Source organism: Ceratotherium simum, chromosome 2 (genome assembly GCF_057802395.1).
Source record: "Ceratotherium simum simum isolate JZ-2026a chromosome 2, ASM5780239v1, whole genome shotgun sequence".
NCBI classification, from domain to species: Eukaryota; Metazoa; Chordata; class Mammalia; order Perissodactyla; family Rhinocerotidae; genus Ceratotherium; species Ceratotherium simum.
Window position 1 is genome coordinate 53051348 of NC_141901.1, and position 25900 is coordinate 53077247.

General features: G+C 36.1%; 1 protein-coding gene across 3 annotated transcripts in view; it reads left to right on the forward strand.

Annotated features, from left to right (window-relative positions):
* CSDE1 (cold shock domain containing E1) overlaps positions 1-25900 on the forward strand; it is a 39175-nt gene that overhangs the window by 7545 nt on the left and 5730 nt on the right. For 2 of the 3 annotated variants that reach the window (XM_004420632.3, XM_087445060.1), the window contains exons 2-16: positions 47-434; positions 9343-9541; positions 10920-11029; positions 11431-11523; positions 12143-12240; positions 14765-14846; positions 15187-15315; positions 15434-15559; positions 16371-16583; positions 18145-18285; positions 18369-18533; positions 21348-21455; positions 22072-22247; positions 22779-22891; positions 24208-24327. In XM_004420632.3, coding sequence (XP_004420689.1) covers positions 9343-9541; positions 10920-11029; positions 11431-11523; positions 12143-12240; positions 14765-14846; positions 15187-15315; positions 15434-15559; positions 16371-16583; positions 18145-18285; positions 18369-18533; positions 21348-21455; positions 22072-22247; positions 22779-22891; positions 24208-24327 — 1873 coding nt within the window. In that variant the 5' untranslated portion in view covers positions 47-434. The remainder of the gene's footprint in view (positions 1-46; positions 435-9342; positions 9542-10919; positions 11030-11430; positions 11524-12142; positions 12241-14764; positions 14847-15186; positions 15316-15433; positions 15560-16370; positions 16584-18144; positions 18286-18368; positions 18534-21347; positions 21456-22071; positions 22248-22778; positions 22892-24207; positions 24328-25900) is intronic. The other variant, XM_004420634.3, reaches the window with a different exon arrangement.

Consider the following 25900-nt stretch of genomic DNA (forward strand, 5'->3'; position numbering starts at 1 on the left):
TTCTTTTATGTAAGTTATACTCAATGTCTTCATTTTTTATCTCTAGTATGAAGTGTAACAGAACAGACTTTACCACCTGAAACTGCTGCTTCAAGTTCAGATCAGGCCAAGAACAAACCTCGAAACAACCAACAAGACCAAAGAAGAGTATAATTAAGTTGAAGACACAACACGTGATCTGAAACAAGAAGTTTGTGCCTACTCAACAGCTTTGAAAGAGCACTTCCCAACGCTGCTAGTAGTCTTTGTTTTCTTCAGTGCTGTACTGTGAGATTGCCCGGTGCAGCAGCAGTTGTATTCTTTATTAGCTTGATAGATCATTTTCTCTCGCTCTTTTTTTTTAATATTAGCAACTTTCATCCTTTGAAACGTGTGCTGGAAAAGAAGAATCAGCAAATACTACTGAAAGTGCAATATTTGATTATCACTGCGAGGTAGGTTTGTAGTTTCCTGTTGGGAAGAATCAGTTTATACTTATGGATTTCCTAATTATTTGGTCAAATATAAAATCTTATTCTGTTCTCTTCTAAAGGTGTTATAAAGATGGTATATATTCACAACTATTTAGTCTGAAAATATCAACACTAGATTATTTTATTTAATTAGTTGTCTTGTTAGACAAGGACAGTATGTATGGCCAAAAACTATGGGATTTTTCACACAAGATTATACTTATTAATACACGCAGATCTCTTGATTTATTGGTCTTTTAGGAAGAAAAACTCCATCTGTACTACTTAGAAGTTAGGGTTTCAGATAGGAATGCCCTTTGCAGTCTTTGTAACCTAGGGTAAAGAAAGCCTACAGAGAAGGAACATTTGAAGGTGAGTAATACTTTGTTAAGAGGGAGATGAGTCTTCTGGTAGAGATATAGAGGCAACAGAATGAGCACATTCAAGGAGATCTGAAAGCACGTGGTATATATTGAGTAGTCCATTATAAACAGAATAGAGGATAGTGTTTGGGGGTGGAGAGAGTAACTGGAAAGGGAGGCTTGCTGGAGGCAGATTCTGAAGGGCCCACTACATTTGAATTTACTCTATAGGAAAGTCATCAGATGTTTATAAGCAAGGGCTTAATAGATTTTATATTTCAAAAGTGAGATAGCTTTATTGCTTCAGATTTTATAGTTATATATTGAGGAGTATATCTTTAAAAGACAAATGGTGCCACTTTTAAGAAATAGGCTGAGTGGGAAGACCTGATAAGAGCCATGGGTAGAATATAAGGAAGATAAAAGCTAGAGTGTAGGCAGAGAAGGAGGTAGACAACAGATATTTTAATGGTGGAAGTGATAGGACTTGGTGACCAACTAGGACTTGGTGACCAACTGAACGTGAAGATGAGCCTAGAGGGGATTGACTTAGTCTCTTCAGTTGTCATAGGATTAGGGAAGTTTAGGTGGAGACTTGCTGAAATTAAAATATATTGCAGAAATCTGTTGTGTTCATTAGACAGTAATCCAAAGTGACTAGTATGGAATGTTAACCAGTGGTTATTTGGGGGAGGTGGGATTATAAAGGGCAATTTTCCTTTTTAATCTTTAGTTTCTATATTTTCTAAAATGAGTAGAAATAAAGCTTGGAAGTCAGAAAGGAGTCTTCACTTTATAGATAATAAAGGAAGAAGTGCCAGAGAAGAGAATGTTCAAAGAAATAGGGGTAGACAGGAAGGAACACCAAGGAAGATAATTTCAAGAAGTCGATGATAAACCTTTTTCAAAATGCTACAACAATTAAATAGAACCAGGAATGAAAGTAGGTCGTTACTAGTTTGTGGTCTTACAAAAGCTTCATCACCATTTCAAGAAGCATTCAGGCCTTTATCTCCAGTTGCTTAAAAGTTGATGACCTTAACTGTGGACCAGAATTATTCCTTTACTGAAAACTACCAGTAATACCAATTTATTTAAATTATCTGTGTTCAGTAAACAGTTACTCAATTTTAAGGTGATTGTACCATTTGCTTTTTCTGTTGGTTGCTTCCTACTTCCTCATCTGATTTTTGAAAAATAATTTTAGGCTGTTATTGATTGTGCTGAGTTAAATAAGATAATGCAAATTGAAACTACTGTTTTATTTTTACTATTCAAAAAGGTAAAAGACTAGACTCTAAGGCTTTCATTTCTTTTCGTTGACATCAGTTGTAGAAATGGATTTAAAGTAGAAGTGCTTTTTGTTTGGCCTAATTGAATGCTGAATATTAATTCGCTACATGAATATTTTTAATATATAAATAAATCCACATACACCCATAGCAGTCAAAAATTGTGTGTTCACGTATTTACAAATAGATAAATAACACTTGGGGTAGGGGATATTGACGGTAAAACATGATCTTATTGTACAGTTGTGAATTATTCCAGTTAAAAGAGTTGCAGCTAAGGAAGTAGATTAGTAATAGAACCCCAGATTTTAAAAGGGACTTTTGTAAAAACACTAAAGATACATAGTTAGGAATGAATAAATATGGAAGACTGGGATTGGCCCTAACAAATACCAAGAAAGAATAAGGCTTAAAAGAAGTTTGTTTGGCACGTGAAAATAGATGTAGATTGGTTTCGTGAGTGTTTTGATTGAGACAGTCTAAAAATGACAAAAGGAAAGCAAAGCTAGGAAAATCAAAAGAAAATTAAAGCCCCAGCTGAATGAGAAGATAGCAGGGTAACTTGCTCTAGGGATGTGGTGGTAGTTAATGGAGACCTATGACTGGGAACTCGAAATGTCTGGATTGATTTTCAAAATCAGACTTTTCAGTAAGGACATTTGCCAGAGTATCTCATGATAGCATAATGGTGGGTATGGAGAAATGTAAGTTGGATAATAATGCATTAAAAGTTATTGACTAATGGGCTGATTTTCAGAGAGGTCTCCAAGTGTGTGCTGCCAGATTCTATCCTTGCCTGCTTTTTAACCTAATAATAAGTAGTTATGTGAGTACTTATATGCTAAGCACTATTCTAGGTTTTTTATATGAAACAACTAATTTAACCATCCCAACCACCCTCTGAGGTATGTATTAAAGACATAGAAGAATGCTTAAAAGATAAATTACAAAGCCTAATAATTTAAAATTATTCCTAAGTTGGAACTCCAGGTTAACCAACAAAGGGCATTTAAAAGTATTAGATTAGTTTTTTCTTTAGGAACAAATGATCACTTACAGAGGTACTGAAAGGAGAAAACCGGATTTTGTTAATTAATTTGTTAAGAAATGATCTGGAGGTTTTTTTTAGTTATCATACCAAGTTACTGAAACTTTAGCCTACAGAATCAAGAAACATAATCACTCAGTGCTCTCTGTGTATTGGTCAGGGTACAATAAGAATAGTAGCAAAATACACTTTAATAAATACTTATTTAGAACATATCTAGAAGACAGCAATTAGTATGAAAAACGGTTGTGTTCAGAAAACTGACAGGAACCATGGAAGTTAAGGGAAGATATGTTTAGATTAGGAATACAAGTCACTGGGGCCGGCTCAGTTGTGTAGTGGTTAAGTTCGAGTGCTCCGCTTCAGCGGCCCGGGGTTTGCAGGTTTGGATCCCAGGCGCGGACCTATGCACTGCTCATCAACCCATGCTGTGGCAGGCGTCCCACATATTATATAGGGGAAGATGGGCACAGATGTTAGCTCAGGGCCAATCTTCCTCAGCAAAAAGAAGAGGATTGGCATTGGACGTTAGCTCAGGGGTAATACTCCTCACCAAAAAAAAGGATATAAGTCATTTTTTAAAACTGTCAGTGAAATAGGCTGCCTTTTCTAAACTAATTCCTTGTCAGTAGAAGCCGAGCAGACTAGGTTATGAAAAGGTGGGGAGGAGGGAAACTCAGGTGTTGCCAAGAAGAAATTACAAGGCACAGATTCTTTTTTTTTTTTTTTTTTTTTTTTTTTCAGGATATAAGTTTAATTTTATTTATTTGTTTTTCCCCCAAAGCCCCAGTAGATAGTTGTATGTCACAGTTGCACATCCCCCCAGTTGCTGCATGTGGGACGCAGCCTCAGCATGGCCGGAGAAGCGGTGCGTCAGTGCGCGCCCGGGATCCGAACCCTGGCCGCCAGCAGCGGAGCGCGCGCACTTAACCACCAAGCCACGGGGCCGGCCCATGGGCACAGATTCTTGATTCCTCCTCTGCACCTCCCCCAGGGAATTTGGAAACCACTTAGGCCCTTACTTTACCTTTGAGGAAACAATCCCAAAGAAGTTAGAAGTATAAGAATTAGGACTAAAAACCTGTTTTGTTTTGTTTTTAGCTGAGGAAGATTCACCCTGAGCTCACATCATCTTCCCATCTTCCTCTTTTTGTATGTGAGCCACCATCACAGCGTGGCCACTGACAGACAAGTGGTGTAGGTCCAGGCCTGGGAACTGAACCTGGGCTACCATAGTGGAACACGCTGAACTTAACCACTGGGCCATGGGGACTGGCCCAAAAAGCCAGTCTTAATTCTAGTTCTTTGTTCTTCAGGAAACTTTAATTTCTTGGATTAGAAGTGAAGTTTAAATTTGACCTGATAGTCTTTCCAAATCTTTTTTTAAAGGAGGATTAACTTTGTTAATGACCTTTCAATTTTAAAAATAAATATTGAAAAAAAAAAAGATAGTCTAAACTTTATGAGGTTGGGGATTTTTGTTTAGTAGAACCTAGAATAGTGCTAATGCGTTGCAGACACTCAAGTTCTGGTACAATGTGTAAGGTGCAGTGGTTAGGAGTGTGAGCCATGTAGTGAGTACGGGGTTCTGTTCCCATTTACCGTTTTTAGCTCTTGCCCTTAAGACACCTTCTGTGAGCATTAAATTAGACTTCTCTGGTCTTTCCTTTTTTAAATACAGTTGAAATCATACTATATAAATATCTTTTTTGTCATTTCATATTAAGCATAAGCATTTTCACACATCTTTTCTAATAACTGTAGCATTTATATAAATTACTATGACTTCTTGAACCAGTGTTAGACTTTAGATTGTTTCTAGGCATTTGTTATTAAAACATTTCAGTGAACACATTTGTGTGTAAAAGCCTTGTTCACATTTCAGATTTCCCCAGGGCATATTTCCTGCAGTGGAATTAATAAGGAAAATACCTCCATGTTTTGATATGTGTTGCAAAACTGCATTTCAGAAAGGTTGCACCAGTTTACCACCAGAAAAGTGTGTGAACATATTGTTCTTAGCCCACTTGCTCAGTATTTTTAAATCTTTTATCTTTGGTAGTTTGGTAAATGAATGATTTACTTCATCTAAATTTTTGATTGCCAAAGTTGAAGTTTTTCATATGTTTTGTGTTTAAAGTTTTAAGTGTTTTGTTTTTACTGATTAATGAGTGATCTTTAAGACTAATTTGTTTGTCTTCATGTCTTTTGATAAGTCAACAAATGAGTGCCTACTATGTGCCAAGCACTGTTTTTCTAGATGCTGGGGATTTATCTTTGAGAAAAAAGTCCCTTCCTCATGGGGCTTATATTCTAGTAGTTTAATTTTTACTGATCTGCTTAAATTCTTTAATAATACACTGATATATTTATATTTGCATTTGTTTTCCTTATAGGTTTGAGTGTAAAGGCTTGTGCTTTTTATATAATCAAATATTGATCCTTTCCTTTGCAGTTTTCTCTGTTGATTTCAAACCTAGAAAGTCTCCCTTCCAGAAATTTTATGAATACATGTATTTTTATTTAATATTTGTTAAGGCATTTAACTCGCTTCATCTGGAATTTATTTTTTTGTATGCTGTGAGGTGAGCAACTAAATTGATTTTCCCCACTATTTAAAAAAAGCTAAGTAACATTTACGTACTGGTCCTTACCTTCCACCCCTTTTTGTTGTTATTGTCTTTATCTTAATTTTTTATAAACATCCGTTGTGGAGCTACTTTTTCCATTGAACTCCTGCTTTTGTGTAATAATTTGGTGGTTTTGGTTTTTGTGTTTTGTCTTTTTTTTAATGAACTTCCGTTTTGTTTAACGGTACTTAACTTTAAAGTTTTGGTGGTTCTGGTTAAGAAAAATTTACAATCCCATGGAAATGTAGTTTAGCTAAATTATTAGGAATTCTTTGAAGGGAAAGATGTTAACATATTGTCTTATCTAAAGTTGCTTGAGTGTTGTATGTTTTTCCCTTTTAAGGATAAAGGCTAGAGAAAGAAACTTAAGTCAGGAAAGATGCTAGGAGAAGGGGAAACGCTCTTGATGTGCACTTAGAGGTGAGATGAGACTTGAGCAATACAGCCTAAATTCCAGCACCCTTCTTGGGAACAATTTAGAGTCTGAGAAGAAAATGATAGCTCTAATTCCTTCTTAGTCTGGTTCATTTTCCCTTAGGGTTAGAAAAACAGGAGTTTTACCTCCTGCCTGTAGGGATGTGTTGTAGGACTGGAGACTTGAGAATGTCGTTTTTGCAGCTTTGCGTATGTGTTAACAGATCATATCATTGTATTCTTTTTTGTATGGTTGTTAAGAACTACAATCTAAACATAAAAGAAGCACAACTTGCAAGTCATGACCTAATAAGTCAGTGATCTAGAATAGTGGTCTTCAAATTAGTTTCATCATATTGTTTGTCAGTAAAAGCAAGTATAGTCAATATGTACGTTTATATATTTATAAATTGTGTGATTACACATCTGCATTCGCGTTGTAAAACACAGTGCTACAAATAGAGGACAAAGATGAAATAAGCAATATTATGAAAATAGTTTACCTGTTAACAGTGCAGAAACTTTCCACCTTCACTAGAAATATGTCTGCATGCTTAGTTATAAGTGTTGAATTTAAAGACTATACTATCATGAATTAATATCTGAGGAACAATATACGCGTAGTGTGTTTTATTGCTACTAGTATAAGTCTGTATCAGAGTTTTGATCTTAACATTTTGGCAGACTTGTCACATCTCATTAGATGGTGATTTATTTCATAATGTGGAGGTTAAAGAGCTAGTACTAGGATTAGAAGTGTCAGCTCTCATACTGTCTGTGCTTGCCTTCTTAGCATTATTTTCTAAGATTCTTCTGCAGGAATCTTTTTCGACCATTTGTCTATTCATGAGGGCAGTTTAGTTAAACTAGATAGATAAATTTGTATGTCCACTTAATTGGGCAGATATAAACTGTAATGGGCTGAAAGCAAGTGAATTGAGTGAAGGCTTCACTGTCAACCTCTCGTGGAGTTTCCATTCTTCCCTCAGACTATCTAAGTAATGTATGTGACGTGATATGATATGACATACCATGTAAGGTCTCTCCTGTAAATACATAATAAATATTTATAAAAGCTAATTTTTATCTCTGGGCAAAAAATATATATAGTTCTAATATTTTCTTCCCATACCCCATTGGATTATCCTGTGTGTACTATACTTTAGGGAGACAGGTGATTGAGAATACTGGATTCTATGTAAAGTTGAGAAACTTTATGTGGAACATTGAGAAAAAATTGAGCTTAATTGTCTCGCTGTAGGAACCACCAGAGAGTCCTTACGGCATTTTAAAAATTGTAAATTCTAGGGGTTACGGATTGTGTAAGAGGTTTAGGAAATGCATTTCAGTTTGGCCTTTTAATGTTAACTCTATAATTTATTTCTTTCATCAATAGAAATCTGATTAAATGAATTACATTTTGCTCAAGTAACCTAATGATAAATCTAAAGATATACAGATCGACTGTCAAATGTGTTAAATTGTTATTGATCATAGTTATAAACATTGTGCTATGTTATCACAGCTGTTTGAGATGGAGAACGTTTTTACTGTGTCATCAGATCCTCAACCCCCTCCTTCACTTTCTTTACCTTTATCTTCTACCTCATCTGGGACTAAAAAACAAAAGAGGACCCCTGCATATCAGAGATCTGTAAGTTAGGGAAGCAGTCATCCTGGCTTATTTTGCTTTGTGTTAAGAGCATGACTTAGGAGCGCCTTGAAATACCCTGCAAACTCACTTTCTAACTTCCCTAAGCATTGCCTTCACCTTGAATCTTGCAAGATAAGTTTAATAGTTTAGGGCCTTGCTTCTCAAAATGTGTGCAAGAATCAAAAGCATTGGTATCACCTTGGCAGCTTGTTAGAAGTGGATAAACTGAAACCCTTGCCACTACTGAATCAGATTTCGTATTTTAACCAGATTTCGTATTTTGTCTATTTCCTCATTGATAAAATGAAGATGATATTACTTTCTAGTGGTCTTTTGTAAAAATTAAATGAGTTCGTAAATGTCAAACACAGGATGATGTCTGGCATAAAAGAACTAGAACTTAACCGCTTACAGATGTGCTGGCTTTGATTTGCATAATTTGGCCATCCCACATACTGTTTCACTACTCATACTTGGGTTGATATTTCTAGAATTTTAGTCATTCTTTTTTTTCTAAGAGAAATATTTGTATTAATAATGCCCATCATCCCACTTAGATAAAAATGCTTATAAATCAAATTTTCAATGAAAGGGTGTAAAACTAGTTGTAAAGATATATATGTTGTTGCCATAGTAAATCAATTATAGCCCTAACCTTTGCTAGCGATTTTGTCCTATTTTATGCTTCACTTAAATTAATAAAATAATTTGTTTTTGTGGTTTTACTCAAATAAGGTAAACTGAAATATCCAGTGTGATAGACAGTATTTGATGATCTAAACAGGTTCCATTGCATTACATTTATATAGCTCCTCTTTACACTAAAGAATGCGTTCTTTTGCTTTTTCTAATCATAGGGAAAAAACCAGTATTTAGAAATTTCATGACTTTGAAACAGGTGAAAAGATTTCTTTAAATGTACCTGTGAAATGATTGAACACTTTTAGAATTGAAGAGATTTTGTTGTCTGGGAGTTCATCTTAGAAAACCCTTGTTTTCTAACTCACTATTTTGGCTTGTCTCTCATTAAAGGACCTAAGCATGTGTTACTCTGATATTTTCTAGTTTGAAATAAGTATTGCATAGAAAGTTTATTGTTTTAATCTCTACTAACTTAAATAATGACTTCAAGATGCATGGCTTACCAAATAGTATTAAAGTTTCTATTTAAGTTTCAAAGTAGGTGTTAATAAATTTCTTAAGGAAGTGTCCTGGTAGTTTGGGTTGCTGTCTCTTGAATATTAGTTACCTTTGTTCTGAAATTCTTGTTTTAATAATTTAAAGTTAACATATAGGCAACTGTTATTCATGTAGTTGCTTTACCTTAATACTACACTTGAGAAATTCTATTTGTATGGTAAGTGAAAATTCTACCATAAATTGGGGCGGTTCCCTAAAATAATACAAATGATTTCCTCTGAAATGTTTTATTAGCTGTAGAGGTAATGTACAGATCTGTATATATTGAGTTCTTTTTCTTTTTAAAACAGATGAGCTTTGATCCAAATCTTCTCCACAACAATGGACACAATGGGTACCCCAATGGTACTTCAGCAGCATTGCGTGAAACAGGGGTTATTGAAAAACTGCTGACCTCTTACGGATTTATTCAGTGTTCAGAACGTCAAGCTAGACTTTTCTTCCACTGTTCACAGTATAATGGCAACCTGCAGGACTTAAAAGTAGGAGGTAATCTGTCGATTCTGCTTTTTAAAAAACTAGTCACAAATTTCTCTTGCATATCAACTTGCTCATGAGGTGAAAGTGTTATAGTTTTGGCCTTTTAATTGTACCAATTACTGAAGCATGTCTATATAAAGTAACAGAATCCTGATTTCTGTTGTGATGGTGTCTTTTTGAGGAATGGAAGACTAATTGACTAAACGTTATCTTTGAGGGGCCTGCCTGCTGGCGTAATAGTTAAATTCACCCACTCCACTTCAGTGGCCCGGCGTTTGCAGGTTCAGATCCCAGGCGCAGACCTGCGTACCGCTCATCAAGCCATGCTGTAGCAGGCATCCCACATATAAAGTAGAGGAAGATGGGCACAGATGTTAGCCCAGGGCCAGTCTTCCTCAGTAGAAAGAGGAGGATTGGCAACGGACTTTAGCTCAAGGCTAATCTTCCTCACCAAAAAGAAAAACAAAGTTATCTTTGAATACTTTTTAAATAGATACTTGGAAGATTTAACTGTTCTCCCTAATAATGACTATTTAGCTATATATTAGATTTTTAAGCCAATGAAAAAGTATGGTCAAGACTCAATTTAGGTTTTTACATATAACCCTAAGTCTATACTTACAGTCAGTTTGTGTACTGTAAGTTTGAAACTTGGCAGCATGACATTTTAAACTTTTATGTTAGTTTTGACTATTTTACCAGGTACTGTTTTTGGTAGTACCTGAAAAAATAATTCTTACAGTGTCACCACTTGGGCTATGGAAATTCATCTTGGCTGACACTTATCATAAATAACACTTTCACATGTGACAATGTATGGCTTATTAAAGGACTGAAGTTACAAGGTCTCAGTGTGTATTTTTTAAAATATCTTTGAGAAAAAAGTCAGAACAATACTTAACATGAATATTTGGTGTTCCAAATACTCTAAGCCCAGCAAGATCATTATTTTGGTTAATCCTCACTTTACAGATGAGGAAACTGAGGTGCAGTTAAAGAGAAGTTAAAAAAAAACTTGCCAAACGTCATGATTGTTATTTTGCCTCATTTGTAGTATGTGTAAATGTCAGGAAAACTATGACTAAGATGTGGCTATCTTAGCCTAAAGCAGTGGTTCTGAAACATTACTCTGTATCAGAATTACCCACAAGGCTTGTTAAAACAGATTGCTGTACCTGATGCCTGGAGTTTGTCTTTGAATAGGTCTGGAATGGGCCCCAAGAATTTGCATTTACAAGCTCCCAGGTGATGCTGCTACTGGTCCAGGGACCATACTTTGAGAATCACTGGTCTGGGGTGACTCAAATGCTACATTAAGTTTAGCTTGAAAACAAGATTCCATTTTGCCAAAATTAGCCCAACAAACACGACACTTCCTTTATTTTAGATGATGTTGAATTCGAAGTATCATCTGACCGGCGGACTGGGAAACCCATTGCTGTTAAACTGGTGAAGATAAAACCAGAAACCCTCCCTGAAGAACGAATTAATGGACAAGTTAGTGACTTTGAAGCTTTGTGTTTTCTTAGGGCCCTGCATTTGCATATCTTTCACATTAGAAAAGGAAGATTCTCCCCATCTCCTCAGTTTGCACGCAAGATAGCTATAGTATATAAAGATTACTATTTTAAAATTATACCAGAAGCACTGGCATTTCTTGACCTGAAATAAAAGTATGGTCAAGACTCAATTTAAGTTTTTACATATAATTCTAAGTCTATACTTACAGTCCATTCGTGTACTGTAAGTTTGAAACTTGGCAGCATGACATCCTCTTGTGGATCATACTAAAATGCATCCCTATGTCTAGTATAGAGGATATTAAAATTCAGTTTATATTGCACAGTGCTGCTCCTGAAATGATTAGCAATGGAAATTTTTTTTTTTTTGACTGGTAGGTTGTGTGCGCTGTTCCTCACAACTTAGAGAGTAAATCTCCAGCTGCCCCGGGTCAGAGTCCAACAGGGAGTGTATGCTACGAACGTAATGGGGTAAACTTGTGTATTTTTCTTAAACCTTTGCCTGATCCACCATGTGATCTATAAGCGTACTTTAAATTTCAAAATAGAAAACGTAAGCTGCAGTTGATAAAATCAGTTTTAAATTTGGTGTCTAAGAGACTTGGAGTGCAGCATAATCAAAAACTTAGAAAGAAAATCCATTAGGACTTCCAAGTGTTTTAGCTTGCCCAAGTGTGACCTTAGTTAGAACATTAAGGTAAAATGCTCCTTTTATGCACTCTTGGGGGTTGTGGGAGGGGATCTTTTTTCTGGTTTCTTTTAAGCACTAACTCCAGCTTTTTTGTTTGGAATGCCTTATATAAAAATTGTTTTTTTGAAATGTAACTACAGTCTCTGGGCAAATGCTTCCACGTGTGTAAGCTTTTTGAAGTTGGATTGCTGCTCAGCTGTGGACTCGCAGAAGTCATCAGCATCATGGAGGGGAAGTGTGTGTTTATATGAATAAAACAATGTACTTGTCATAAAGCATTTGATTTTAAGAAATTGGGCTTTTTTTAAATGCCAGTTTGAGATATTTAACGAAGTAAATCACAGTATACAGTGAACATACATCCTGCCAATATAGTAATAATAACTTATTAATTCACAGGAAGTGTTTTATCTGACTTACACCCCTGAAGATGTTGAAGGGAACGTTCAGCTGGAAACCGGAGATAAAATAAACTTTGTAATTGATAACAATAAACAGTAAGTTCTTTTTTCCCCACCTAAGTGATTTTTTAAAACAAGAAATTTGAAGTAATTAAAAACTTACCTGGTAAATCTGAATGATTTTCATTGTCTTTTGAACTTTTAATTTATCAGCCGAGCATTTAAGGGTCTATTCTTTGGTCACTGTGCAAGGTGTCAGAAATGGGAGGTAATTAAAACATGGTCAGAGCTTTTGATGAGCTGTTCTAAAGGTCATCGTTGGTTTTGCAAAAGCAGCAGTGCTTGAGGTAAGTTTTGAGTGAAGGGTGTGAAGTCACTAGAGAGCATTCCGGGGAGAGGAAGTATCATTTTGGGGAAATGGCCAAAAGTTTGAGAGTTGAGTAAATTGACTGGATCATAGGAAGATGAAGTTTGAGCTTTATTCCATAGGCATAGGAATCTTTGAAGGATTTTAAATGAGGGCGTATGATTGGTTTAGATGGTTGGAAGTGGTGCAGGTGGTAGACTTTTGGAGAGTAGGGATGCTCTGGACCAGAGGCAGTGTTATGAGAGTTAATATGAAAGATGAGGGCCTGATATAGACAGGCCAGGAGTGGTCAGGTGGAGAAGTCAAGTCACATGGAGAAGATAAAATCATCAAGCTTTGTAATTGATTACGAAGAGAGATGTATTGGAATTAAAGGAAGGGGAATCCCAAATGCCATTTTTCTTGCTTGGGCTACTGGGCAGATGATGATACCATTAACTGGACTAAGGAGATAAAGCAGAAAGTATAAAGGGTGGGAGAAAAAATTATACTTATTTTGGCATTTTGAATTTGAGGTGTCTGTGGCTATTTCTGGGTGAAGATATGAATATGCAGTTGCATGTATAAGTCTGAGACAAGCTAGTAATGGGCAGGAGATATAGCTGTTGAATTCATTGGCATAAACAGTTAAGGAAAGTGTAAAGAAAGCCCAGGGATGATTATTTTTATTTTGGGGTGGGAGAGACGAGAGATACAAGTACAGAAGGAAGTTAAAAATAGGAAGTTGGAGAAAAGTGCTAGAAATGCACTTTCCAACAGCATAAGGAAAGAAGAGTCCTAAGAGCATGTGCAGAATTACTAGCCTTGAACTTTATTTCTTGTAAGACTAGAAGGAATCAGATTGAGTTGTGGGTATTATTAATTTTAGTCTGAAGGTCTCAATTTAATCTCAAGTAGGAAACTAGGGGAGAGGGCTTGAGTTTGAGGGGGGAACCAGCGAAGGACTTTATTTAACCGTTATTAAGTTCTTGTGTGTGCCAAGCACTTGTACTAAATACTTTATGTATAGTTTTTAATCCTCAGAATAGCTTCACCTGATAAATTTCTTGATCTGTTACAATGAGGTTTGTTCTCATAGAGTAACTTTCCTCAAGTCATACAGCTTTTAAATAGCAGACATTTAAATCTTGATCTGGCTTGAAAGCCTTTTCACTTCAGTAAGTTGCAAAGGCAGTTAGGATTTTTCCATTGTCTTTGTTAGTCTTGTTAAATTTTTGAAGTGAAAAGCACAATTGGGTTACAGTTTGTCCCATGAAGAATTAAGGGAAGTAATTGCTTGGTATGCAGCTGTTCTTACAAACAACTACACCAGGGGCCGGCCCAGTGGTGCAAGCGGTTAAGTGCGCGTGCTTGGCTGCGGCGGCCCGGGGTTCGCCGGTTCGGATCCCAGGCGCGCACCCACGCGCTGCTTGTCAAGCCATGCTGTGGCAGCATCCCATATAAAGTAGAGGAGGATGGGCATGGATGTTAGCCCAGGGCCAGTCATCCTCAGCAAAAAAAAAAAAAGAGAGAAGGATTGGCAGATGTTAGCTCAGGGCCAATCTTCCTCACACACAAAAAAAAAACACCAATAAATACTATTGTGACTTAAATAGTCTGTGCCGTCTTTAAAACAAAGTCAAATTTACATTGCTGCTGCTCAGAGGTGGGGACAGTATAGCAATATGTGGTGTCTCTGACTGGTTTCAATGAAGGTGAGTGTCATTTTTTAAAGCATAACAAATTTCTCTTATCGCTGCATTTACTCAACTTTCTTTTATGGCTGTTTAATCAGAAATAATTGATGAGATAGCTATGAAATTCAAACTAGCATCTTTTATTTGTCTCTGTATCCCTAGTACCTTTGCAGCACATAGTACCTATTCAGATGTATGTTCAGTGAAGGACCTTCCTAAAACTTCGGTATTTCTCGTCTTTGGTTGCAGCGGATTTGTGGCTTTATTTCTATTGTTATGTAATAGGAAAGCAGAGTAAAACATGTGCCCATGGTATTCTTTTAACAGTCTAAGAGAAAAATGATCTATATATGTGTGCCCAATTTAGAAGGCTAGAGAGTTTAAGCAGAAATCCTTTGCATATGAAGCCATATGAAAAGGATAAGATGTCATAAACCTTAAATTTGCTCTTAGTGATGACAGAATTCTTGAGGCCTCAGAAAACTAGTGTTTCTCTAGACTCATCATATCTAACCAAGCCAATGCATTTTTCACCCCTCTTTGATCCCCCCATCCCCACCCAATTATTCCTTTCTAGTACTGGTGCTGTAAGTGCTCGTAACATTATGCTGTTGAAAAAGAAACAAGCCCGCTGTCAGGGAGTAGTTTGTGCCATGAAGGTAAGTGTCGTCAAATTTGAGAAACTTGAGTTTTTTCTTTGGCTACTTTCTAATCTTATACTTCAAGCCAAAGCCTTTTGTTTTTCCTCTTAGTCTTCCCTTTAAAAATATTTCACTGTTAACCTCGAAAGTAATCTCTTAAAATTCCTTGGTTACTAATTCATTATGTTCTTTAAAATGGACCCTATGATTGATAATATCACTATTAGACTTTGCCACTTATATTGTTTCCACTGCAATATAGTTTTATGAAAAGGCTTATTATGAATTGTAATCATAAAAATCTACACTGAATAGTACATAATATTTCTGTTATCTTTTGGTTTTTGTTTGGCTTTAGGAGGCATTTGGCTTTATTGAAAGAGGTGATGTTGTAAAAGAGATATTCTTTCACTATAGTGAATTTAAGGGTGACTTAGAAACCTTACAGCCTGGAGATGATGTGGAATTCACAATCAAGGACAGAAATGTAAGATATTTGGCTAACTTGATCTTTGGCTTTCTTTTAAGATCAGTAGTGAATTATATTTTTAGGAAACACTTAAAATTACCTGATCGCTGTCCCCTCCAACTTCCTTCTTATTTAGGGTAAAGAAGTTGCAACAGATGTCAGACTGTTGCCTCAAGGAACAGTCATTTTTGAAGATATCAGCATTGAACATTTTGAAGGAACTGTAACCAAAGTTATTCCAAAAGTACCTAGTAAAAACCAGGTAAATAGTCTTTTTCTGGAGAGTCTTCTTTTGCTTCATCAGTAATAGAATAATATGGTATAGTATGTGGAAATTTTATTCTATTCAATTAATGTAATTGTGTGATAGTGAAACAAATATTTCTTGATACGTATAATTAAACTAAATGAGAAACCATCTATTATATCCATGAATATGTTTTGTTTGTTTTTTACTGGATGGTAAGGAGAAAGGGACAAAAGAAGAAATAACTGGGGCTGGCCCTGTGGCGTAGTGGTTGAGTTCAGCATGCTCCACTTCAGCGGCCCAGCTTCGGATCCTGGGCACAGACCTGCACCACTCGTCAGCCACACCGAGGTGGCGACCCACATACAAAATAGAGGAAGATTGGCACAGATGTTAGCTCAGGGCAAATCTTCTTCACCAAAAAAAAAAAGAAGAAGAAATACTGCTTACATTGGGGAAAAACAGTTTGGGTGTGCGTTTGTTCCCCCACCCCACCCTAGTTTGTTTGTTTTGTGGGGGAGGTGAGAAGATGAGACCAGTGGTATCATTGCTAAGGAGATGTGAAGCGTAAAAGACTGAAATTCTTTTCCTTAAATAAAATCTCTATCAGAGTGCAGGATGTTAACTGCAGTGTTGATTATATTGTTTTATCTTGTGACTATAGAACACAAAGCTTTTAAATTGGGCTTATGTTGTCAACACCTTTTTTCCCTTTAGGAAACTGTCTATTATAAATAACATGGGTTTGCTGGGTGTTCTTCTTATTTGACTTAGAACTAGAAAAGATGAGAAATCTCCAGCTAAAATAGTTTTTCCTTCTCATCAGAATGACCCATTGCCAGGACGCATCAAAGTTGACTTTGTGATTCCTAAAGAACTTCCCTTTGGAGACAAAGATACAAAATCCAAGGTGACCCTGCTGGAAGGCGACCATGTTAGGTTTAATATTTCAACAGATCGACGTGACAAATTAGAACGAGCAACCAACATAGAAGTTCTATCAAATACATTTCAGTTCACTAATGAAGCCAGAGAAATGGTAAGTCTTGTATATTATTAGATATGTATCCATTATGGGGTGGGGGCAGTGTTTTATTCAAGTTTGTAATACTATATTGAAAATTCTTTAATAATATTGAGAACACAGACGTTTGAATCAGATCTTGGTTTGACATCTAGCTCTACCAGTTATCTTAAATGTTAAAAAATTTTAGAATGGAAATCTGGACAGGATGATTTCTAGGGTCTTTTGAGAGTCAGTGATTCTCTGGCCCTTAAATATGAAGACTGAGAAGATTCATAGCCATCATTGTAGAGAGTAGATTTTCCCAAATGGTTCCATAAGTTCTTTAGTAAACACTAAATTAAAGAAGGTTTTGTTTCTTTTGTTTTTACAGCAGGGCCTTGCAAATTCTTTTTAGTAAGTATGTGTCCAGGAGTGACGTATACCAGAATTGTTTCCCAAACGTGTTTTATAAGCTCAGTTTTCATAATCAACTTTCTCAGATGTAATTTACATTTAATTCTGTTTGGGGTCATAACATGTACAGTATATATCAATGTTGTCAGTGGACCTGGATAGATTCAATGAAAATTTAAGTTTCTTCATACTTTTTTTTAACCCTTACCCTTGGAGATCTAGTCTTGTTTATTGCACTGTGCTTTTAACTTTAAAAATTTGGAGATAAGAATGTGTGATTTAAAAAAAAAAAAAATTAAGCTTCTCAGGCAGGATCTGTTTTGCTTCATGATATGGAATACATTCTTGAGTAGCTTGGCTACTATCAGAATTTAGCAAGGATTAAATGTCAGAATATTACTTAGGCCGTATTCAAAACTGGTTATAGAATAATCATCTCTGTAATATGTAAATATGCAATATTGCATTGGTCATTGGTAGGTTGATAATTGTGGTTCAGTAAACATTTGAGTACCTGCCATGTACCAGTTACTTTAGATATAATGCCCTCACAGAGCTGATAATTTAGTAAGAAGGGGAAAAAACATAAGGAAAGAATTTCCTATATTTTATTCTTCAGACCTAAATCTTAAGTCTTTCCTCTGCCTAAACTCACATAGAATGTTTGATGTAGAGAGTTGCCTTTGGTTGACTTTTGAAATATTGGTCTGTAGATCTTTTAAATTTCTGGAAGTTGTATTGTCATAAAGCTTGGGCCTTATTTGGAATCCAAGTTCCTGCCATTTATTAACTGTGTGCTTTGGACAAATTTCATAACTTCTCTCAGCCTCGATTTCCTCATCTTTCAAAATAGGATAATACTACTGTGTTCACAGAATTGAGAATTAAATTAAATGGAAAACATTATATGCATGAGTTTACATTTGAATATGGCAACGTTTTCTAGTGCATGTTGGCCAAGGGGTAGCATCTGGGGAGTCTCAGACAGTTGGTTAGAGGTGAATTTACTTTATGGAATGCAGTGAATTTGTACTTAAATGGAAAAATTAAAAGGTGGGTATAGAATTTGGGTCATTAATACAGAGAATTCCTAATGAATTTAACTTGATCATGCTTCCAAACTTGAATGCTGTTGTCTTGACAAGCTTCACAGCCAGTGAAAATATTATTTGGGTTTCAGGGTGTAATTGCTGCCATGAGAGATGGTTTCGGTTTCATCAAGTGTGTGGATCGTGATGCTCGTATGTTCTTCCACTTCAGTGAAATTCTGGATGGGAACCAGCTCCATATTGCAGATGAAGTAGAGTTTACTGTGGTTCCTGTGAGTAGTTTTTGAGAAGAATATGGGGGGTTTTCTTGATGTTTCCATTTTCAGTTAAAGTTACTTTTGTTTATCATTTGTAGGATATGCTTTCTGCCCAAAGAAATCATGCTATTAGGATTAAAAAGCTTCCCAAGGGCACGGTTTCATTCCATTCTCATTCAGATCATCGTTTTATGGGCACTGTAGAAAAAGAAGCCACTTTTTCCAATCCTAAAACCACTAGCCCAAATAAAGGCAAAGAAAAGGTAAGTTTTACATAATCAAAATTATTTTTGTGGCTCTTTATTCCTCTTCTGCTTAAAAGCAACCACTGTCCACACAATAAATAGAGTATTGTCTCTTTCAGAATTCCATGTAATATTAACAGTGAACTAATCTGAAGCAAGGTTTTTTTAATCTCAGCATTACTGACATTTTGGGCTGCATAATTCTTTGCGGGAGGAGCTATTCTGTGCATTGTGGAATGTTTAGCAGCATCCTTGGCCTTTGCCAAGTAGAAGGCGATATCTCTCTTCTTCTCCCCCTATATGACAGGCAAAAGTGTCTCCAGATACCATACTGCCCACTGTCCCCATAGTCACCCCCAGTTGAGAACCACTCATCTGAAACAATAGTACTTACCTTCCAAGCTGTTTAAAACTTTGAAATCTGGGTAGACTCAGTTCACACATTTGAACTCCATTTATTGAAAAATCGCCTGAATAGGAAATATAAAGATGTCTAAGGTGGCTTCTGTTCTCAAGTAAATAAGTTGAGAGTCATATAGAACCAGGTAATTCATACAGGATACAAAATGTTACCGTAAAAAGTCGATAAGAGCTCTGGTGAAAATTAATTCTAAACTGGCAGGACCTGGGATGGTTTTACTAAGGCACTGACACTTAGTAGGTGGTGATAAATGAGTAAAGAACATTCCTCACAGAGTACAGGTACAGGTGAGAAAAATTCAGGGTTTCGTTAGAAAGCACTAAGTAGTTTGACAGGAAGATGGGTTTCTTTTTCTTGGGTGAGGGTGAGTAGGGGAAATAAGGGTGAAAAATCAGGATACAGCTAGATTGAGAAGGTATTGATTGCTACTCTAAAGAATTTAGACCTTGTTCTGTATGCAGAAAAAGATTTGTGTTGGAAAATGACATCAGGTGTGCACTTCAGGAAGATAATGGTGATAGTGTTAACCGTAGATGGCAGAGAAAGACAGAAGATGAAGAGGCTTAATAGGAAATTATTTAATAGTTTAGATAGTTCTTGAACTAGGGGCAGAGTTAATGGATGTAGACAAGAAAAGGTACATGAGAGAGATGGTGGAAAGTAACATAATTTTAGAAATAACTATTCAGGAACCAGAAAGAGCAGAAATAGCAGCTTGCTTACCACTTAGTTTGTAGCTTGGAAAATTACTTCACCTCTGAGCTTCAGTTTTTAAACTTAAAAAATTGTTGTCTTGTGTTTTGTTTAAAAAGCTCTCACAGTGCCTCGCCCATAGTAGGAATTTCACAAGTGACAGATGGTGTTATTAACAATAATAAAAGTAAAATTCATTGGGGCTTAGTTTCAATGGCTTTTAGCTCTTGGAATGCCCTGCTTCCCACATGTCTCTGGCAAAACTGGGTTGATCAAGACAGCCTTTGTGTGAGACTTTTCTTGCCCTTTTATTGTTGTTTTCTTCTTAGGCCAACAGTGTATCCTAGTAAGTCCTTCCGTCATTGGGCTTATTATAGAATATTACGCTTACCTGTTTATGAATCTGTCTTTTACTAGACTGGGCTCTTTGTGAGCAGGGATTGTCTTATCTCTATCTAATATACGTGGTATATAGTATATTATCAGATATTGGCTGGATATTGAGGTTAATGAGTAGAAAGAGTTGAAAGCAGAAATGCTGAGATTTTGAGTTTGGTGGACTTGCAAAAGAGTCGATGCCATTGGAGTCAGACTTGAATTCGCTGACATTGTCACTCTTCACTTAACCCAAGTCAGATCCTTAGCATCACTTTGTACTGGATGTATAACCTTAGTCAAGTTTGTTGTTTGATTTTTTTTTTTAGTTTTATTGAGAAATAATTAACACACATCACTGTATAAATTTAAGGTGTACAGCAAGTTAAATTTATTTTAACCTCCTCAGACTTTGCTAATTTGTAAAATGAGGGATAAGAGTAACTGTGGAGATGGTTTTATCGTAACATTAAATTTGATAATATAAAGTGCCTAACATAATGTCTGTTACATTATAAATGTTCAATAAATATTATTATATATCAGTTATAGAAGGAGTATGAATGGTAGAAGAGTAGAAATTAATTGATTTTGAATATGTAATACTCAGTAATGAGTTCTGGAGCTTAGGAAAGGAGTCAAAGCTCGATTAGGGATGTGGGCATTAATCCCCATAGAAATGATAGCTGAAACCATAGAAACAGTATAATTTACATAGTGGCTGTACAATGTCATTGTTTACTGTATGGTTTTATATGACATACCTGAAATTTCTCAGACTTTGGAGGAGCTAATCTTTCTGGTATTCAACGATTTAAGTGTTATTATGGAAACATTGGTTCACCTGCTTGAATTTTAATATCAAATGCTCTGAACTATGTTAGATCCTGTACCAAATTAAATTCTCTGCATTGGTAAATATATTGATTAACATTATGTACAAAACACTGTGAGATACTATGGGAGACTCAAAATAGGTGATACAGAAGCTTCTTGCCCTACAGAATTTCTACCCGATTGAAAATAGATGCCCAGTTTGATTTGTGATTGTCTGTGAGAAGTATAGAATGTGCATGTTGTAAATTTTCAGTAAGTTTCTCCTTTTTCTTCCTCAACAGCAAAAATTAGGTTCTTAAGACTAAAAGACCCAGTTACAGCACATTGAGTCAGTCCTGGGTTAAGGCAAGACCACCTTTTATTCATATAAAAAGTCTGTTATTAGAGAACACTAGAGTAGGAAATCCCTGCAGCTGTGCCAGTTCTTTGGCTCAAGGGTTTTTAAGAACTGTAGCTGTTTATATTGATTCTTTTCCTTATATTCTGACTGTTATCTCTTTCTTTAGGAGGCTGAGGATGGTATTATTGCTTATGATGATTGTGGAGTGAAATTGACTATTGCTTTTCAAGCCAAGGATGTGGAAGGATCTACTTCCCCTCAAATAGGAGAGAAGGCAAGATAATTCTGCTTATTTGAGAGACGGAGGGTTAAAGGTTGTCATTCTTAAAACTTAAATCATTTTATAGGATTTACGTTTATCACGTGTTGCTTAAAACTTTTTGTGCTTTTACAAGTTTAACTTATGAACATCTTTGTATTTAAAAGCAGCTTATTCAATTAGAACAGAGTCTAGCAAGCTCTCTTTTAAAGCTTTTTGAGGAGTCAGTGTTTAAGCATTGTATAAGATATGCCTAAATCAATTAGCTTAGATAAAAAAATTAATAATATTGGTAAGAAAGTTAAAACAGTCACTGAAACATCCAAGTAAAATCACACCAAAGGTTTTACATTGCTTTTCATTTTTCTCATGCTTAGTATTTCTGGTTTTCTGATAGCTCTCCTTGAGAGAAATTAAGAATCTATAAGGAATATACACTGGAGAACAAAACTTGATCCTTTGTGAACAATGGAATGAGACATAGAAGTCTAGTGAAAATCTATTTCATCAGAGTATTTACAAAGAATATTTGGAGTGGAAAGCATGGTTTGGGGAAGTTATAGAGCTTAAGGAGTTAAGGAACTTGGTGTGTAAATGACGTGGTATTAATGAGCATCCTTAATTTTCACAGGTTGAATTTAGTATTAGTGACAAACAGAGGCCTGGACAGCAGATTGCAACTTGTGTGCGACTTTTAGGTCGTAATTCCAACTCCAAGAGGCTCTTGGGTTATGTGGCAACTCTGAAGGATAATTTTGGATTTATTGAAACAGCCAATCATGATAAGGAAATCTTTTTCCATTACAGGTGAGGAATACCCTTTAGAAGCTTAGAGCTTACTATCCATCCTTTGGTTTTAGAGTTAAAAACATTTAGTATTGGGTGGTTATATATTTTTTAATCCCAGATTTTATATTGGTAAAATTTTTATAATTTATAAACTAAAATTAATCATCTACCTCTATATAGAGAACATGTGGCCAAAAGATATAGAAAGGCCTGGATACATGAACACTGAGTAGTAGTTAAGAGCATGGGCTCTTAGAACCAGACAGTTGGAGTTTGAATCCAGACTCTGCTGCTTACTAGTTTTGTAACTTTTATCGAATGAAATTAACCTCCTGGTATCTTAGTTTCATTATCTTGAAGCTAGGGATAATATGGTACCTCTTCATAGAGTGTTTCTGAGGACTAGAGTCAGTACATATAATGTGCTTAAAACAGTATCCAGCATAAGTAAGCACACCATGAATGTTATTGTAGAAGAAATAAAGGCTGCTTGCTACTGTTCATGTTTGTGGTGATTGCTTATTTAAATATCATTTCCTTTCCCCCCAGTGAGTTCTCTGGTGATGTCGATAGCCTGGAACTGGGGGACATGGTCGAGTACAGCTTGTCCAAAGGCAAAGGCAACAAAGTCAGTGCAGAAAAAGTGAGCAAAACACACTCAGGTAATGAATTGTGACTTCTACTTTGTCAGCCTATGCTTTGGGTGGGAGATGAGGGGATAGGGTGGGAGAGGGAGCAAAAGACCCAGTTGTTCTAGATCAGTGTTCTCTGGGTATGATCCCCAGATCCAGCAGCATCATCTGGCCGCTTGTTAGAAAATTACTTCTCTGACCCTACTCCAGACCTACTGAAGCTCTGGGGATGGGCAGTCTGCTTAACAAATTCTTCCGGTGATTCCAACGTACACTGAAGTTTGAGAACTACTGTTCTAGATATTTTAGGTCATTTGCTTTAAGTTTATTTTCAATTCAGTATTTCTTTTTATTTTTTATTTTATTTTATTTATTTATTTTTTTGTGAGGAAGATCGGCCCTGAGCTAACATCTGCCAATCCTCCTCTTTTTTTGCTGAGGAAGACTGGCCCTGGGTTAACATCCATGCCCATCTTCCTCTACTTTATATGGGATGCTGCCACAGCATGGCTTGCGTTAACGGTGCGTCGGTGCACGCCCGGCATCCGAAGCGGCAAACCCTGGGCCGCCGCAGCAGAATGCGCGCACTTAACCACTTGCGCCACCAAGGTGGCCCCCAGTATTTCTTTTAAAAAATAACACCAAGATATAAATCTTCATGGGGTTGGGGAGAGAGGAAGATGATTTTGGACAAGAATAAGTCTGAATGTGAAGAATAATGGGAACTTAAGAAAATCATTGATAGTTAGGATCTCTGACTTTTAAAAGACCTACAACTTACTTTGGGCTTTCATCTAAACTCTCCAAATAACACTGTCTCTTGGAGAGACTTAGGGAAATGACAGCCAAGAATGTTCATTTTAATTTAATAAATATATCTGAGTGCATGCTATGTTTTAGATACTGGGGATACAGCAGTAAAGAAATCAGACAAATCCCTGCCTTCATTGAGTTTATTTTTTAGTGGAAAATATAGGCAAACAAGATGAGTAAAATATTGTTATGTCATATGTTTAGAAAGATAGTAATACATATTATTAAGGTAAAGTAAGTCAGGGAAGTGTATAAGTATTGGGTTTGCCATTTTAGAGCAGGGAATGCCTCACTAAAAAGGAAATATTTGATCACCTGGAAAAGGTGAGAGCAAGACATGTTTCAAATATGAATACTTATTAATTCCTTAAATAAATTTATTTTAATGGTAGTTTGGAAGTGTTTCAAGAATAGCAGGCAACCAACCAACCCTCTTTTAACATTTCTTCTGATGATTTTTGCTTTTTTTCCCCCTGTGGGAAAGAGTTTAAATAAAACTGTTGAGTGAGAGGTATACGTACTTTGTTTTATAGTGAATGGCATTACTGAGGAAGCTGATCCCACTGTCTACTCTGGTAAAGTCATTCGCCCCTTGCGGGGTGTTGATCCAACACAGATTGAGTATCAAGGAATGATTGAGATCGTGGAGGAAGGTAAGAGCATCCCTGTCAGATTGTTTGAAATTTGTCTTACAACTTCAGATGAACACTTTGAAGATTTTAAAATATGATGGTGTTTGTTGCAATTGTTTTCAGATTCCTTAAGAACTGGATTAAGGAGAAGTGACTTTTTCCTCCATGCTCAGTTTTTATTTTTATATCCCTTTGGTGTGAAATCCCTGGGTTTATGTGAACAAATGACTGCTATATAAGCATATGACTTATATGTGAGCAACTGAGTTATGTTGAAATAGACTAAGAACAAAATGTCACACTAAAAATTGCATTTAATATTATGTGATAATCAGATATTCACAGTTGGCTGGGTTTAATACAACCTTATAATTTTCCTCTATTATTCACTAGTTATTTACATCAGTATTAACAAATTTTTCTAGTAACCATTCAATTCTCTAAACATTAGTGCATCCTGTAAAAGTTTACTATATCTATTCCTTAATAGCTAGAGTTCCATGGGGATCCTACTACTTGTCTCTAGGCCAAGGCTCCCGATATTTTTCATTCTCTGCTTTTTTCTCCCCATCTTCAATAACTCCCTGAGTTCTGGTGCCACCCCTTACCCCCAATAATTACCACCAGAAAGATCAACTTTGTGTGTAAAATAGGTTTGCAATAGAAATGATAGTAGGGAACACTGGATGATAAGTATAGCAGAATTACCATAATGATGGGGTTGATGAATGGGTTTGAAAGTTTAACCAAAGATGATAGCTTGGCTCACAAAGAGAATCTTGTGTCATCTAGGAATCACAGAACATAAAGTGGGGAGGAGCAGGTCATATGAGAGAAGGAAATGAACCTGATAACATGTTCCTTTACCACATGAGGTTCTTAGGAATTTCTGTTTTACATAGAACCAGTACCTCCTCAAACACACACCTCCAAATATGCATTGATTTTCTAGCAAAACAGTCTTTTCAACTAATGCCATGATGACACCATACTCCAAAAAGGGCCATTAGGGTATGGGCAGCTCACTTTAACTCTTGAGATAATACCAAATTGCCCTTCTTCCTTCTCTCTAACATGCCACTTTTACTTGATTTTGCATTCCCAACCCCTAATCTATTAATTCTTCAACACTGGCTGTAGAATATAGTCCAAAGCAGGGATTTTGTGGAAAAGGAAGCTTTTTGAAATCTCTAAGCCTGGAGTTTTCTGGGACTAGACAGGCCATATTTTCCTACTTGGTCGTGAGAACAGCTCTTTTATTTAGAAATACAGCTGTAACTCAATATAAGACTGTGGGCTTTGGAGTCGGGCACATCTAGATCTGAACACTAGCTCTTCCACCTCCTAGCTATATAACATTAGACAAATTACTTAAATCTTTCCTAGCTCAGTTTCTTCATCTTTAGAATGAGGAATATCTTCAATCTCAGAAGGTTCTGTGAAGATTAAATATGAATCAGTATAAGTGTTTAATAAATGGTAGTTAGTATTAATACCACTACGTCAGACCTGCTGTCTCTAATCCTTCTGCATGACTTGATCTGTTGGAAGTATCTCCTCAGGGTTTTTGGTTCCTGTATGTTTGAAAAGAAAA